Source organism: Garra rufa, chromosome 14, assembly GCF_049309525.1.
Source record: "Garra rufa chromosome 14, GarRuf1.0, whole genome shotgun sequence".
NCBI classification, from domain to species: domain Eukaryota; kingdom Metazoa; phylum Chordata; class Actinopteri; order Cypriniformes; family Cyprinidae; genus Garra; species Garra rufa.
This window is the reverse complement of record NC_133374.1, coordinates 7,118,731-7,136,678: the sequence shown is the minus strand read 5'-3', so window position 1 is coordinate 7,136,678 and position 17,948 is coordinate 7,118,731. Positions and strand designations below refer to the sequence as shown.

The 17,948-nt window shown below is 43.8% G+C and overlaps 1 protein-coding gene across 1 annotated transcript in view; it reads right to left on the bottom strand.

The window, feature by feature from the left end:
• Positions 1-7,071: 7,071 nt before the first annotated feature.
• The window catches only part of LOC141285286 (NACHT, LRR and PYD domains-containing protein 3-like), a 29,734-nt gene continuing 18,857 nt past the window's right edge, over positions 7,072-17,948 (bottom strand). Inside the window, exons 11-12 of the mRNA XM_073818318.1 lie at positions 8,308-8,485; positions 7,072-7,458 (exon numbers count right to left, since the gene is read on the bottom strand). Of these exons, the coding sequence (XP_073674419.1) occupies positions 7,297-7,458; positions 8,308-8,485 (340 nt within the window). The 3' untranslated portion in view covers positions 7,072-7,296. The remainder of the gene's footprint in view (positions 7,459-8,307; positions 8,486-17,948) is intronic.

Below are 17,948 nucleotides of genomic sequence, written 5' to 3'. Positions count from 1 at the left end.
ATCCAACCAAACAAGTGAGATAAAAAATATTTTGTCATTTATCTGTGTTGGAAAGAATTTCTTGAATTAGCAGTTGTCAAAATGTCAGTACTTGACCGGTTTTATTCAAAGAACAGTGATTTTTAAAATCAGATTATATTTGTGGAAGTGAATCATGTCACGAACAAAGGCATTACTGAGGACCTTGGATAATGAGTTGATGTTGTTCATCAGGCTAGTAAAGGTTACAAAACCATCTCTTAAGAGTTTGGACTCAAGGGTAACTTCTAAGCAACTAAAGACCTTTCTTACATTGGCTAATGTTAATGTTCATAAGTCCACCATTAGGAGAACACTGAGCAACCATGTGTGCATGGCATAGTTGCAAGAAGAAAGCCACTGTTCTCCAAATGGACAAGCCAAGACTATTGGAGAAAGGTTTAATGGATGGATGAAACCAAAATAGAACTTATTGGTTAAATAAGAAGCAATTTTGTTTCGGAGAAAAGAAAACACTGCATTCTAGCTTAAGAATCTTATCCCATCTGTGAAACATTGTATCATGTCTTGGGCCTGTTTTTCTGCATCTTGGCGAGGACAGCCTGCCATCATTGATGGAACAATAAATTCCAAATTATACCAGCAAATTCTAAAGGAAAACATCAGGACATCTGTTTAAGAACACATAAACGTGGGTCATGCAGCAAGACAACAACCCCAAGCACACAAGTCATTCTTCAAAAGAATGTTTAAAGAAGAACAAAGTTAATGTTTTGGAATGGCTCAGTCAAAGCCCAGACTTTAATTGAATTAAAATGTGCGGAAAGGCCTAAACAAGCAGTTCATTGGAGGAAACCCACCCACATTATAGTTTAAGTGGTTCTGCACTTAGGAATGGAAAAACTATTTGGACCAACTTAAAAAATATTTACCTTTTTATTTTTTTATTTTGGCAAGACAAATAATAATTTAAATGACTGCCCTGCTGGACAGTAGACTGGTACTGCACAATTCTAATCAGCTAGATAAATCTAAACTATTTTGTATATAATTTAAATACAGTAAATATAATTATATTAAATTATTAAAATATATAATATAAATATTACTTGTATTTAATATTTTTACCATTTTAAAAAAGTAACTGTGATCAGGAGGGAGTAGAAAGAAGTGAGTAAAATAATTGAAACTAAATAGAAGTTTTTTTTTAAGAAGAATCTTTAATAGATCACCATATAAAATAAGTGAACAAAGATATTTCACACAGAAGTTCAGTGAAATCATTTGTATAATATTTGTGGATTTACATACATACACACAAGACATAGTACATATTATATTGATAAATAATATTTTACAGTTATAATAAACAACTCTAGATTGTTGGTTAAAAGGGTATAGTGCAGTGATTCTCAACTCAACTGGTCCCCAGAACCAACATTTAACACACCTGATTCAGATAATCAGCTGGTTAGGAGAAAGATCCATGAACTAAACTGAGTGTGTCATATTCAGAAACATACAAACTGTGCAGAGCAATGGGCCCCGAGGACTGGAGTTGAGAACCACTGGAAAAGTGTTTTAGTTTAGTTACTGTGCATTACTTGATTAGTGTATATTGAGTGTTACATCATCTACTTTGTTTTAAATGTTATGGCTATTAATTACAATGTAAAATATTTGGGGGCATTACCATTAAAACATGAAAGTGATGTAAATTCATGTAAAGACAATGTGGTTGTTGTGGGTCTCTGAGGAAATTTCAATCAGAAGTGAGCATCTAAATGCTCCATTTACTCTGAATAGCAGAGCTTGTGAAGTGGGGACTTCTGAAGGATCAGGACACTTGTGTGTCACAATTAAGATGCAGTTGGCAAAGGGAGCAACATAATTACCTCATGATCTTCAACTGGAATGTTACCATGAACACGATAGGCAGCAACAACAGGCATTACAAATAAATATACATTTTATAATAAAGCTTTTAAAATATGCTTTAGATGCGTGTTCCCTACAGTCAGGTCCATATATTTGGACACTGACACACTTTTCATAATTTCGGCTGTGTATGCCACTAGAATAGTTTTAAAATGATACAATCAAGATTGATTGTAAATCAAGATTCAAATTGAAGTGCAGACTTTAAGCTTTAATTCAAGGGGTTAAACAAAATTGTAACATAAAATGGTAAGGAATTACAACCATTTTTATACACAGACCCCCCATTTTCAGGGGCTTAAAAGTAATTGGACAAATAAATATAATCATAAATAAAATGTTCATTTTTAATATTTTGTTGAGAATCCTTTGCAGGCAATGACTGTCTTAAGTCTGGAACTCATGGACATCACCATAGACTGGGTTTCCTCCTTTGTGGTGCTTTGCCAGGCCTTTACTGCAGCTGACTTTAGTTGTCGTTGGTTTGTGGGTCTTTCTGCCTTTAGTTTTGTCTTCAGCAAGTGAAAATCAGAAGATTGACTTGGCCATTGCAGAATATTCCACTTTTTTACCTTTAAAAACTCCTGGGTTGCTTTTGCTGTATGTTTAGGTCATCGTCCATTTGTACTATGAAGAGCCGCCCAAACAACTTTGCTCCATTTAACTGAATCTGGGCAGACAGTATATCCCTATACACTTCAGAATTCTTCCGGCTGCTTCTGTCACATCATCACTAAACACCGGTAACCCAGTGCCACTGGAAGCCATGCTCATCCCATTACACTGCTCCACCATGTTTCACAGATGATGATGAATACTTTGGATCATGAGCTGTTCCAAGCCTTCTCCTTACTTTTTTCTTCCCGTCATTCTGGTACATGTTGTTTTTAATTTCAGCAGTCCAAAAAATGCTTTCCCATAAGTGGTCTGGCTTTTTTTAAATGTTTTTTGACAAAGTCTAATCTGGCCTTGTTTGCACCTTGTGGTAAACCCTCTCTATTTTGCTCTGGTGAAGTCTTCTCTTGATTGTAGACTTTGACAGTGACAGGTCTACCTCCTGGAGAGTATTCTTCACTTGGTTGGATGTTGTAAAATGTTTTATTACCATGGAGAGGATCATCCAATCATCCACCATACTGTCATCTTTTGTGAACATCCATGCCTTTTTATGTTGCTGAGCTAGACAGTGTGTTCTTTTTCTTCTCAGAATTCACCAAACTGTTGATTTGGCCACTTCTAATGTTCCTGCTATCTCTCTGATGCATTTCTTTTGTTTTTGATGCCTAACAATTGTCTGTTACTTGCATGCAGAGCTCTTTTGACCGCATGATGGGTTCAGAGCAACAGCTTCCAAATGCAATGGCACACGTAGAATCAGCTCCAAATCTTTTACCTGGTTAATTGATGTAGAAAAAAAATGAAGGAATAGCCCACAACTGTCCACGAAACAGCTTTTGAGTCAACTGTCAAATTACTTATGGTCCCTTGAAAAAGGGGGGAGGTACATATTAAAGAGCTGTAATTCCTTAACCTTTCTACCAATTTGATGAGACTGCCCTAAATATTAAAGCTCAGAGTGTGCACTTTAAGCCCATATTCATTGTATAACTGTAACTTGAATATGTTTTGGTCAACAGCGAAAATAAAAAAAATTGTGTCAGTGTCCAAATATATATGGACCTGACTGTAACTTTATAAAACTCCAGCAAGTTGTAACGGGTGTTTTTGGTTTTGTTTTGGGGTTTTGTTTCATGTTCATGTTTTCATGTCTTTTATTATGTAATCATTTCATGCTGTTGTGTCTTGCTTCCCTTCCCTCATGTATTCCTGCCATTGGTCCCTTTGTTCCATGTGTCTTGTTCTGATTGGTTGCATTGGTTGCTATGGTCTTGTTCCTTGTTTCTCATTGGTTGTTTGTGTCATGTGACCTGTATTGTCTAGTATAAATAGCCCTTGTGTTTGAATGGTTCCCTGTCGCGTATTGAAGTATTAAAGTTGTAATGAAGTTGTGAAGTGTAATTCTGCTGTTTGGTGAGTGTTGATCAAGTCTGTTTCAAGTCAAGTTTATGTCAAGTCTGTATCAAGTCAAGTCAAGTCAAGTCTGTTCATGCCAAGTCAAGCCTTTGTCAAGTTATCAAGTCAAGTCTGTTTCATGCCAAGTCAAGTCAAGTCTAGTCTCGTCATTGTTTGGATTACGTTTGTTGTTTGGATTTCACGTTTGGATTGTTTGTTTGGATTATGGATTATCGTCACTGTAAATAAACTGCACTTGGGTTCATCACATCTCGCCGTCTCAGTGGACATTTGTTACAGAATACGCGACCGCCAACTATGAACCCAGCAGTTTCACGCCTCCTCTGCCTGCGACAAGGAGAACGGGCTATAGAGGAGTATGTTCAAGATTTTTGTGGACTTTGTGACTTAGTGGGTTTTAATGACGTGGCGCTCAAGGACATTTTTAGAGTGGGATTGAATGATCCCGTTCGCTCATGGCTTCCTGGAGGAAAAATACACTGGACTCTTGAACAGTATATTGATCATGCTCTTTTGCTGGCTGGTTCACATTTTACTGTAGGGGTTGTAGATGAAGAACCCCACAATCCCACAGTACCCACACCATCAGAGTGCTTTCACGTCCCCACCGTCATGTCTGGTATTGCTCACGTCATGTCTGCCAAGCCACAACCAGCCCACGTCATGTCTGCTGCCTCAAAGCCTGCTCACGTCATGTCTACTGCTCCAGGGCCTGTTCACGTCATGTCTGCTGCTCCAGGGCCTGCTCACGTCATGTCTGCTGCTTCAGGGACTGCTCACGTCATGTCTGCTGCTTCAGGGACTGCTCACGTCATGTCTGCTGCTTCAGGGCCTGCTCACGTCATGTCTGCTGCTTCAGGGCCTGCTCACGTCATGTCTGCTGCTCCAGGGCCTGCTCACGTCATGTCTGCTGCTCCAGGGCCTGCTCACACCATGTCTGCTGCTCCAGGGCCTGCTCACGCCAAGCCTGCCCGTCCAGGGCCTGCTCACGCCAAGCCTGCCGCTCCAGGGCCTGCTCACGCCAAGCCTGCCGCTCCAGGGCCTGCTCACGCCAAGCCTGCCGCTCCAAGGCCTGCTCACGCCAAGCCTGCCGCTCCAGGGCCTGCTCACGCCAAGCCTGCCGCTCCAGGGCCTACTCACGCAAAGTTTGCACCCAAGATGGCCGCCATTCCAAAGCCTGTTCACAAGATGGCTGCCGCTCCAGAGTCTGCACCTGTCATGGCCGCCATTCCAGAGTCTGCTTACAAGATGGCCGCCATCCCAAAGCCTGTTCACAAGATGGCTGCTGCTCCAGAGTCTACACCTGTCATGACTGCCCTTCCAGAGCCTTCAACCATCATGGCTGCCATGCCAGAGTCTGCACCCAAGATAGCTGCCATCCCTAAGCCTGTTGTCAAGATGGCCGCCACGCCAGAGTCCCCGGCCAAGATGGCCGCCACGCCAGAGTCCCCGGCCAAGATGGCCGCCACGCCAGAGCCATGCCAAGCCACAATTTATCCTTCAAAGCCTCATCAGGTCTTGATTGCCAGCATACTGGACCCTCCTTTAGTGTCGGTACGGGCTGCAGGCATACCCGCGGAACCGACGCTTCCGAGCCACGCAGAGCCAACTCTCCCAAGCCACACACCCACTAGCCTGGTGGGCCCCCCTCTATCCACTGCGCTGCCTGTGATGGCCATCGCCATTTTAAGTGTGTGGGCTGCTCACTGCGTCCCAGAGGCCACGTCTGTCCACGAACCCGCTGCGCCCATGCCTCTTACCGAGGCGGCGTCCATAGCGGGATTTCTTGCTCTGCCGGCTCCGCCATGGCTTCCTGCTCTGCCTGCTCCGCCAAGGCTTCACGCTCTACCTGCACCGCCAAGGCTTCCTGCTCTGCCTGCACCGCCAAGGCTTCCTGCTCTGCCTGCTCCGCCAAGGCTTCACGCTCTGCCTGCACCGCCAAGGCCTCCTGCTCTGCCGGCTCCGCCATGGCTTCCTGCTCTGCCTGCGCCGCCTAGGCTTCCTGCTCTGCTGGCCCCGCCATGGCTTCCTGCTCTGCCGGCCCCGCCATGGCTTCCACTACTCCACAGTCTGCCACTGTTTCATGGCCCTGATCCTCCAGAGCTTCACTGTCTGCCATCACTCCACGGTCCAGGCCCTCCACTGTTTCATTGTCTGACACTGCTTCACGGCCCAGATCCTCCAAGTTTCCACTGTCTGCCACAACTCCATGCCCCAGGCCCTCCATTGTTCCATAGTCTGCCACTGCTCCACGGCCCAGGTCCTCCAGTTTCCCACTGTCTGCCACTGCTTCATTGTCTAGGTCCTCCATTACTCCACTGCCCAGGTCCACCACTGTACCCTTGGTCTTGCCCATTGTTTCTTGCTCCATGCCATGATTCTGAATCTGTTCCCCTACATGGACCTGGCCCTCCATCCCGCCCCCTATTTCACCCCTGCTCTACCACCCTCCTGGACTTTTTAGTTTAGGGTTTTGTTTTGGGCGTCGGGAGCCGCCCTTAGAGGGGGGGAAATGTAACGGGTGTTTTTGGTTTTGTTTTGGGGTTTTGTTTCATGTTCATGTTTTCATGTCTTTTATTATGTAATCATTTCATGCTGTTGTGTCTTGCTTCCCTTCCCTCATGTATTCCTGCCATTGGTCCCTTTGTTCCATGTGTCTTGTTCTGATTGGTTGCATTGGTTGCTATGGTCTTGTTCCTTGTTTCTCATTGGTTGTTTGTGTCATGTGACCTGTATTGTCTAGTATAAATAGCCCTTGTGTTTGAATGGTTCCCTGTCGCGTATTGAAGTATTAAAGTTGTAATGAAGTTGTGAAGTGTAATTCTGCTGTTTGGTGAGTGTTGATCAAGTCTGTTTCAAGTCAAGTTTATGTCAAGTCTGTATCAAGTCAAGTCAAGTCAAGTCTGTTCATGCCAAGTCAAGCCTTTGTCAAGTTATCAAGTCAAGTCTGTTTCATGCCAAGTCAAGTCAAGTCTAGTCTCGTCATTGTTTGGATTACGTTTGTTGTTTGGATTTCACGTTTGGATTGTTTGTTTGGATTATGGATTATCGTCACTGTAAATAAACTGCACTTGGGTTCATCACATCTCGCCGTCTCAGTGGACATTTGTTACACAAGTACAGTCACACCTAACACAGCTATTACGTAACGTAACATTTCTTACCTATGAAAATTATTCAATCTTGAAATGCATATAGAAAATGTATACATCACAACAAAACAAAACAACTTGATTATTCTGTTAATGCATTAACTCTAACTATCCAGCAATACCTGGCTTCAAAATAAATGACCATAAATGAGAAATTCACTTCCAAGAAGTGATCACTACATGCATCCATTTGCTAACAGGCCTGTTTGTAAAAGGATTCAGATGTTCCTTCTTTTTGAACATCTCTACAAATGAAGTGCTTTTCACAAAGCCTTCGAAGGTGCAAAAATGCATTTTGGAATTTGCCCTGTCTTGTAGTGTCTCCTTCTTCACCATCAGCTGATCCTGAGGAGTCCTACAATAAAACACACAGACAGTCACATAAGAGTATAAGACATTTCAGATGTCACATCACATCAGCAGATCCTTTAAAAAAAAAAAAAAAAAAAAGAGTTATGAATGAAAAACTGCTCATGGATTAATAAAAGTTCTGTCATGACAAGCTGTCGGTGAATCCTTACATAGTATGACATTACAACAGATTGCTTGTAGCTTCAGCTAAAACTATTAGTTCACCTCGAGTCTTCGGGTCTGAGTTGTTTGTTCCTTTGTAACATGATGTGGCCATGGTATTGACTACAGAAATTAGTTAATGAATTCCCAAACTTTTTTTTTACAAACACACAGGTTTATATCTCACAATTCTGAAAAAAAAAAAAAAAAAACAGAATTGCGAAATACAAACTTGCAATTGCAAGAAAAAAAGTCAGAATTGCGAATTCATATCTCACAATTCTGACTTTATTTCTAGCAATTGTGAGATTCTATCCCGCAATTCTAACTTTATATCTCGCAATTCTGACTTTATAACTCGCAACACTGGAAGAAAAAAAGTTTATATAATGCAATTCTAAATAGAAAGAAGTTAGAATTGTAAGACAAGAAGTCGCAAACAATAAATTTTTGGCAGATTGAGTTAAGGACCTATTAGCCTGCACCATCTAGAGTTTCATCACGTACACACAGAGAGACGAAAAGAGATGAAGATATTCATAGATAAATCACATTACAGAATTAAACTCATTAAACAAAGTTTAATATACAAACACTAATGGGAAGTTGAATTATCTTATGTTACTAAAAAGCCTTAGTAAGCATAACCAAAAGCTCTAAACAACAAATAAATAAATAAATAAATACTCACTGTATAGATAAGTTTCTCCAATCTATAAAGTGGATTATCTATCAAATCAGAGAGAACATTCATTACGCGTCTTAGATTATTCCCATTCAGATACAGTTCTCTCAGGTGTGAGGGGTTTAATTCAAGAGCCGAAGGCAGACAAGCACACCCTTCATCTGTAATGCCACAATATCTCAACCTGTAGAGAACAACAACAAAATGTCATTAAAGTGTCTTCCGGTATAACAACAGTCATTGCCACATACAGCTGCTGATTTAATGAGGTTCATGCATGTTGGTGCTGTGTGAAACCATCATGTGCTTCAGACACACAAGTTGAATGTAAGATATTGTTTCATGGTGATATATAGACTGATGTGTCTGGAGATACAGTCTATTGCACATCTAATAAACACCTACAGGAGGACATTTGCTTCCCACCACACCATTTATTATCTCTTGTGATCATGTTTGGTCTCATATTGCATCTTATAAACTAAATAGAAATGTGATGAACCCAAAAAAGGAATTCAAAGTCTTAATGTACAATGTGTAAGGTTGAAAGAACCTCTCCTGAGGTATGGACAACACAGAAAAAACTCTAGTAACAAGTGCACTGAAACGACTAAAATCCATGGAATAAGAGCAAAAAACTTAGCCTTTGAATGAAATAAGGTTGAAGACCACTGCCTTAGAGCAATTAACTCTAAGGCCCTGTCCCAAATCGCACTCTAAACCCTTGCAGTCGTCCTCTAAGTCCACACTTTCATGACATAATGTTGCTTTGATTGATGTTTGCGGGCTCAGCAGAAGTGTGCATCGAGGGTGTATAGCAGCCGCAAACAGGGGCTTAATTGATAGGACATACAGTAGGTCTATGTATTCCAGTGTATGTTGTGTTTTCTGTGGAGTTTTGTTATTTATATGTTTAATTAAATGTTTAATGTTTAAATTTACTTTAAATTAGAGCTACTAATGTTGCAAGTTACATTTAACAGCCCAATAGTGTAGTGGCTCTTTAAGAGAGGAGTGTGCTATGAGCACATGTGACCGGTATTTACTACGTGAAAAGGAAGCGTGAGATTCATTCAGTTTGTAATAACTTTCAACCCGGTGTGCAGCCACTTGGTAAGCTCTCTTAATTTCAAATGTTTTCTTGTCTACTTTAATGATGTATGCTTTATGTTGTCTGCTGTCGCCATGCTACGTTGGTGTATTGTGTTTATGTCCATTGCACGTTAAAGATAACGCTATTTTTCTTAATTCTCCGGTAGATCAAAGCAGATTAGTTTACTGATAGAGATAACGCTATGCGCTGGATGAGTTTTAAATTGTTGTGGTGGCGAAGCCGTGGGATTAACATTTAGATTCATAATATTATTATACTATACGTGTTCATTTCTATTTACTTTATTTAGTTTTATAATGTTTGAAGTAGGAATCGCGGACTTCCTGGTTTGCCGCGGGGCATTTTGGGAGCTGTAGTTTGCTGCTTACAGAAACGATTGCATGCATAGAGTTGTGGTAGGACTTGAGTTGATGCATAATGTTTGAAGTGTGAATTGTTTACATTTAAATTATGAAACTATTATTATTAATATTATAGTGTATTAATGTTATTTATGCTTGTATTTTTGATTAATGTTATTTCTTGTTATTTCAGGTTTATTACCTGGTTACCCTTTTTTGAACCAAAAATAAACAAACAAATGTGGAATACCGAGTAGTATCCTCTTTGTACACTGGGTTGCCCTTTCCGTGGGAAGAAAACGGAACAGTAATAAACCAATTGCTTGAGAGCGTTAAGCCAAGTTTGCCACTGCCCTATCAGCATTGACCAGTGAAGGAGCACCAAGGGAAGAGGATAGGCCAAATAGACCCCTCTGTCAATAGCGCCTTGGTCAGTGCAGAGAAAGGAAGATGGATTTGGCAGAATTAGTGGCCCTAAAAGGAAAACGCTCCACAGCACAGAGCTCTTTTAGCAAGAGAGCCAAAAAGCTGTTCCTCACTGTAGACCTCCTAGAAAAAACGGTGCTCATCGACGAGATCAGAGCACTTGGTGTGGACTTTGGAAAGCTGCACGACACTGGACTCGAATATGTTGATGCTCTAGGAGAAGTGGAAAGTGAGGAAGAAAAAGCAGAAAAAGAAGCGGCTCATGTAGAGGAGAAAATGGCGAAGTGCCTTGCCACCTATACAGAAACGCTCCGGCTCGCTAAAGAGACGTTATGGTCCAAATTTGCCTATGTTGACCTTAAATTGTATGCTGACGGTGCAGAGGAGAAGTGTGCTGAAGTGGAGAACACTGATTTGAAGGAGTTGGCAGATGAAGACTTTCAAGTCCTGAGAGAGGGCCTGGTGGAGAGAATCAAAATGCTTGAGCAGAAGGTGCTTGAATGGGAAGGTCTTGTCCCTGAAGCTAAGATAACAGTGTATAAGCAGCAGCTATACAAGCTGGTCAACAGATTGCATGACTGGGTGCGGAGCTGGCAAAAGTTGAAGCGGACAGAAGAGGTTGAAGAAGCAGGTGCTAACGAAGAGCATAGCGAGTCCAAAGAGGAGCCCGCTAGAGCTTGCACGCAGCCTCAAATCCCCAGTGTAACACCTGTATCCAGTACTGGAGCAGCTGCGTTCCCATATGCACCACCACAAAGTATCCCTGGCCTGCACCCTGGAGCGTACGGCTTCAGACCACAGATCAGTCTTGAAAGAACACGCCTGCCCACGTTCTCGGGAGACATGACCGACTACTATCGGTGGAAAACTGAGTGGGAAGAGCTGGAACAGCTGGGAAACCCACAGAGAACGGCTGGTGTTACAAGGTTCCACCTCCTGGCAAGTCTCAGCGATAGAGTTAAGAAAGACTTGGTTCTGTCTAGCTGTGCGTCGGCGGATGAAATGTTCAGGCGCCTCGACAACCGTTTCGGGAACAAGGCGAAAATCGTCCTGAAGATATCCGAGGAGGTTCAGGGCCTACCCCCTGTAAAGGGTGACAACCCTAGGAAAGCAATTGAACTAATCCAAGCAGTGGAGCGGGCCCTTAGTAACCTTGTGATCCTGGGAGAAGAAGAGGTTATAAAGAACCGTTGGGTAGCGCAGTCTCTTGAAAGCAAGCTACCAAGTTCTCTGAAAGAGAAATGGATTGCACACAAGACTGAGGCTGTGAGTGGTTTTGCTCCACATAATCATTTTGACTGCTTACTGAACTTCCTGAAGAAGCAGGAGGCAATCCTGGAGGAACTGGATCAGCTGGAGGTAAGCCCTAGAGAGGGAAGCTCCTCAGTGAAAGGCCTGGCAGACAAACCAGAAAGAGGAGTCAAGAAAGCATTCTCCAAAGCTACCTCAGGCCGTAGAGAGGCTCAGTCGAAGCTACGCTTGGGCTTGTGCACTGCCTGTGCTGATGAGACACATGCTGGCAGGCTATTTGCTTGCAAAGGCTTCAGGGAGATGGATCTCCAGAAGAGAAAGACCCATCTAAATACCCATGGGATTTGCAATCGTTGTTTGTGCCTCCACCTAAAGGATGGCCGTTGCAACCCAAAGTTCCTTTGCAGTAAAATGGACTGCCGCAAAGAAGAGCCTCACCACTATCTGCTCTGCCCCAAGTCCATCGCTCAAGAGAAAGACGCTGGCAGAGAAGTGCAAGGTACCAAAAGGGTGGAGAGAAAAGGCCTCGGACTGACCAGCAAGCAAGAAGAGCTCCTGGCGAAAGTCACTCCGGAATTAAGAGCAGAATTTAGGAAGGCATTTTCCAACAAAGCCTCAACCACGGTCTGCACTGCTGGAGGTGGACTGAAAGAGTATCCAGTTATAATGATGTTACTGGAAGTGACAACTAACTCAGGCCAGCTAATAGGCACTCTTATTGATCTTGCCTCTGACACCAACTACATAACAAACAACGCTGCTCAGCGCCTTGGACTGATTGGTGAGTGCATCAAGTTAATTGTCCATGGAATAGGAGGGATGAGAACAACAGTCACAACCAAGAGGTACTCCCTGCGACTAAGAGTGAAGACCACCAAGGGGATAGTAATGGAACACAAATTGCTCTGCTATGGCCTGGAGAGTATTGCGGAGATAAGTCAATCTGTCACTCCGCAACAACTGCAAAAGATATTTCCTGATGTCGCTATTGAAGAGCTGGTCCGCCCTGAGAACATCGATCTTCTGATCAGCCACAGGGAAGGTCGTCTAGTTCCACAGCCGTTCAAGTTGGAGGGAGATCTAGTCCTTTGGGACGGCCCATTGGGCAAAACTGTTGGTGGTACTCACCCTGACCTCTTCGAGGTAGTCGACCTAACGCTGCACCAGTCTGAAACTCACTTTGCAAGGTCTATGAGAACATCCTCAAGGGTGTACAAGGAGGTTGTTGTAGACACCAAAGGCCTGAGTGAGTACCCAACGAGGATGGAAGAAGTGACCTTCAGCAGCACCACTGCTACGAATAAGGAGGTGTTTGAATGGTTCAAGTGGGATAGTATTGGAGCAGCGTGTGACCCGAAATGTGGGAGCTGCAAGTGCAGCAAGTGCCCTCCGGGAGGCAAAGAGATGACCCTTGGAGAAGAAAGGGACTTAGAAAAGATAAAGGACTGCCTCTTTTATGTGCTAGCGGACAAACACAGCGACGCTCCACACTGGGATGCGGCCTACCCATGGAAAGTAAGCCCAGCGATTCTGCCAGATAACCGCCGAGCAGTGGAAGCAACATTCCTGAACACCGAGGCTCGGCTGGCTAGAGAACCTGTGTGGAAAGCGGCATATGGAGAGCAGATCCGTGAGATGGTATCAAGAGGAGCAGCCATCAAGTTCACGAAGGAAAAGATCAAGGGATGGAACGGCCCAATCTGGTACATCAGCCATTTGGTTGCCCCAAATCCTCATTCTAGCTCAACGCCAGTGAGGATAGTCTGGAACAGCAGCCAGGAGTTTAAAGGGTTGAGCCTGAATAACCTCCTGCACAAAGGCCCTGATGTCCTCAATCCAATCCGAGGTGTTTTGCTGAGATTTAGAAGCAGATTGTATGCTGCCCTTGGCGATGTTAAAAAAATGTATAATTCAGTGTGGCTGAAGGACGAGGAGGTCCACCTCCATCGATTCCTTTGGAGGGATAACCCAGAAGATGAAATCGGTGTGTTTGCCGTCGTCAGGGTCAACATCGGCGATAAACCTGCCGGATGCATCGCTCAGGTTGCCATGAGAGAGACGGCAAACCTGCCTCAGTTTACATCCATGGTTGAAGAGCGCCGGATCCTGACAGAGGATTGCTATGTCGACGACATCTTGACATCGCATGATGATCTTCAGACTCTGATCAGGATGACCGAAGGAGTAGAAGAGATCTTAAGAGCAGGTGGCTTCTCTCTCAAGCCCTGGATTCTGACAGGCCAAAGTGGGAGGAGTGGAAAACCCACTGACCCCAGCAACGTCAGGTCAACAGAACCCAAGACCCTGATACTTCCCAACCAGATGCGGGACGAGGAGAATAAGGCATTGGGATTGGGATATGAACCCGAATCTGATAAACTCCGTGTGCTGACGTCGGTGAACTTCTCAAGGAGGCGAGGAAAGATGAGAACAGGTCTGGATCTACGAGAGGATGAGATCAGAGGCAGCACTCCCGAACCTCTCACCCGACGCATGCTGCTGAGTCAGATTGCAGGGTTCTTTGACCCCATTGGCCTGGCCTCACCTGCCAAGCAACGAGGAGCGATGCTCATAAGAGAGTCTTTTCAGGAAGCAGGAAGAGACCATTCCTCCAAGGACACCTGGGACGATCCTCTTTCACCACGTCTTCGAGAGGCTGCAATAAAACTCTTTGAGCAATATGTGAGGCTTGGCCAACTCAGATTCGACAGGAGCCTCACACCCCTTGGAGCCATAGGTCACCCGATGGGAATCACGTTTTCTGATGGTAGTGAAGCTTCTTATGGAGCTGTTCTTTACCTACGGTGGCAGACAGAAGATGGAGTCGTAGTGAAGCTGGTTGAGTCTAAGGCCAAGCTCACCCCTTTAGACCAGAAAGGTGATGTTATTAAAGCAGAGCTGTGCGGGGCTGTCTTTGCATCCCGCCTGAAGACATACTTCGAGAAACACTGTTACATCAAGATTGATCAGTGGATCCATTTTGTCGATAGTCAGACAATCTTGGGAGCTATCCAAAAGGATAGCTATGGCTATCAGACATTTTTTGCAAACCGGATTGGAGAAATCCAAAAGGCCGGATCAGTAGATAGCTGGAGGTGGGTTGAAGGAAGACAGAATGTCGCCGACCTCGTCACAAGGGGGGCATCCCCTGAGGAGCTTGCTGAAGGATCAGTCTGGCAGGAAGGCCCAGAATTCTTGAAGTTGCCTGAATCAGATTGGCCTGTGAAAACTGCCAGAGAGATCAACCCCTCTGTTGTTGAAGAGATAGGGGGACTTCGGAGGAAGGCGTTCTCGGCACTGGTCACAGGAGGAGCCCAGCCCAGGAAATGGTCAGGCCCAACCAGTGTTGCGCTTGTGTGCTTAGTGGACCCCCGAAGGTTCAGTTCACTGGCACGATTGTGCGGGACCATCGCCTGGATGAGACGAGCAGTACAAATCTGGTTGGGCAACAGCCAGGCCCCAGTTCGGTCAAAGTGGGAGGCAAGACCATACCTGTCTGTGGAAGAAAGAGCAACAGCTTTCAAAGATCTAGCTCTTGCAGCTCAAGATGGTGTCGAGTTCCGGGACACAACCCTGGATCGTCTGGTTGTTCAGAAAGAGGAAAAGACAGGACTTTTGTTCTGCGGAGGGAGAATCCAACGCTGGAATGAGGATAGAGTGGCTGTACCGCTAATCCCATGCCAGTCGTGGCTCGCAACCCTACTGGCCAGGGAGGCACATGAAGAAAACCATGAAGGTGTTGCCTCTACCCTTCTACGGACAAGAGGGAAAGCCTGGATCATACAGGGACGAAGAATAGTTAAGAAGGTGCTGAACAACTGTGTCGCCTGCAGAAAGCAAAGAGCCAAGATGTGCCAGCAAGTAATGAGTGATCTCCCTCAAGAGCGTACCCAAAGAGCAAGCCCATTCGAGTATACAACCCTCGACCTTTTTGGTCCCTTTGAGGTGAAGGACGCTGTTAAAAGAAGGACAAGCAAGAAGGTCTGGGGCATTGTTTTCTGTTGTATGTCCTCAAGAGCCGTCCATGCGGACCTCACCGATGACCAGTCGGCAGAAAGCTTCCTCCAAGCATACTCCCGCTTTGTTGCTCTGAGGGGGCATCCAAGGAAACTATGGTCTGACAGAGGCACCAACTTCGTTGGTGCTAAGTTGGCTCTGTGTGAGCTGAATAAACATCTAGCTTGCCTGCAGGCTGCGTCCATAGAAGATGTAGCCGCTAAGAACGGGACTGAGTGGAAGTGGGATTTTCACCCAGCAGATGCACCCCACAGGAATGGAGCCGCGGAGGCCGCTGTGAAGCTGTTGAAGAGGGCGCTCATGAGCCTCGGAGGAGCTACAGGATCTCTCACATGGGGGGAGCTCCAAACTCTGTTCTATCAGGCAGCCAACCTGACAAACGAACGCCCAATCGATGCCAGAGCTCAAGAACAGGAGGATTTGGTCGAGTACTTAACACCCAACTCCCTCATACTGGGTCGAGCATCGCTTGGAGGAGATACCAGCGGGCTTGACCTAGAGACCCATCCCTGGCGTCGTCTAAGGGCTATTCAAATCGGAGTTGATCGGTTCTGGGCAAAGTGGAGGGAACTAGCTGGCCCAAATCTGTTCATCCGACATAAGTGGCACCGGACAGAGAGAAACGTCAAAGTCGGCGACCTCGTCTGGATTGCTGACCCAAATGCTTTGAGAGGTCAGTTTCGTCTGGGCCGGATTTTGACAGTTTATCCTGACAGTAAAGGAATTGTCAGGGATGCTGACATTGTAACATGTACTGGCCTTCCTGTTTCCTTAGTGGATGGCCGAAAGAAGAGGAGTTCTTCACTGCCCATGACAGTTATCAGAAGAGACGTGAGAAGACTGGTGGTTCTTCTCCCGGTGGACGAAACTCATCCACCTCAGCCACCTTGACACCCGTCTCTTCCTGAACCCCTCTCATTCTGCACACTGCCCTATCCCCCTGGCCCAAACCCATATCATTCAGTGTTCAAACCCCTTTCACCTTGTCATGGCCCTTACCTTTGTTGGCTGGTTGGTGCAAGCCTAGCGCTGCCACCATGCCTATCACATTGCACATACATGAAGAAGTTAGAGCATGCACATCCCATACATCGCATACCCGGGCAGTACATCACACCTGCCATAGGGATGTGATTGACTTGGACATTGGACTAAGCTGCTGCTCTTCCATTAGTTGTGCCTTCATTAGACAATTATATATAGAAAAAAAAAAAAAAAAAAAAAGTGTATATATATATATATATATATATATATATATATATATATATATATATATATATATATATATATATATATATATATATATATATATATATATATATATATATATATCATTAAGAGGGGGCCGTTGAGTGATTTTGGTAAGTTTCCTGGATTATAAAATCAGGAACTTAAGTGGGAGGTGTTGTGTTTTCTGTGGAGTTTTGTTATTTATATGTTTAATTAAATGTTTAATGTTTAAATTTACTTTAAATTAGAGCTACTAATGTTGCAAGTTACATTTAACAGCCCAATAGTGTAGTGGCTCTTTAAGAGAGGAGTGTGCTATGAGCACATGTGACCGGTATTTACTACGTGAAAAGGAAGCGTGAGATTCATTCAGTTTGTAATAACTTTCAACCCGGTGTGCAGCCACTTGGTAAGCTCTCTTAATTTCAAATGTTTTCTTGTCTACTTTAATGATGTATGCTTTATGTTGTCTGCTGTCGCCATGCTACGTTGGTGTATTGTGTTTATGTCCATTGCACGTTAAAGATAACGCTATTTTTCTTAATTCTCCGGTAGATCAAAGCAGATTAGTTTACTGATAGAGATAACGCTATGCGCTGGATGAGTTTTAAATTGTTGTGGTGGCGAAGCCGTGGGATTAACATTTAGATTCATAATATTATTATACTATACGTGTTCATTTCTATTTACTTTATTTAGTTTTATAATGTTTGAAGTAGGAATCGCGGACTTCCTGGTTTGCCGCGGGGCATTTTGGGAGCTGTAGTTTGCTGCTTACAGAAACGATTGCATGCATAGAGTTGTGGTAGGACTTGAGTTGATGCATAATGTTTGAAGTGTGAATTGTTTACATTTAAATTATGAAACTATTATTATTAATATTATAGTGTATTAATGTTATTTATGCTTGTATTTTTGATTAATGTTATTTCTTGTTATTTCAGGTTTATTACCTGGTTACCCTTTTTTGAACCAAAAATAAACAAACAAATGTGGAATACCGAGTAGTATCCTCTTTGTACACTGGGTTGCCCTTTCCGTGGGAAGAAAACGGAACAGTGTATATTATCATTGTTAATGAGCGAACCAAGTATATTAATACAAAATATTAATCACATTACCAAATGCAACTGAAGCTTCTTTAAATGGTTAGTGGGTCAAAAAATGAGCCATATGATGTGATGTGATAGAGATGTGTTATTTATGTTGAGATTTAGTGTGCTTACTGAACATTTATTTTAAAATTTTCATTAAAGTACACATTTAAT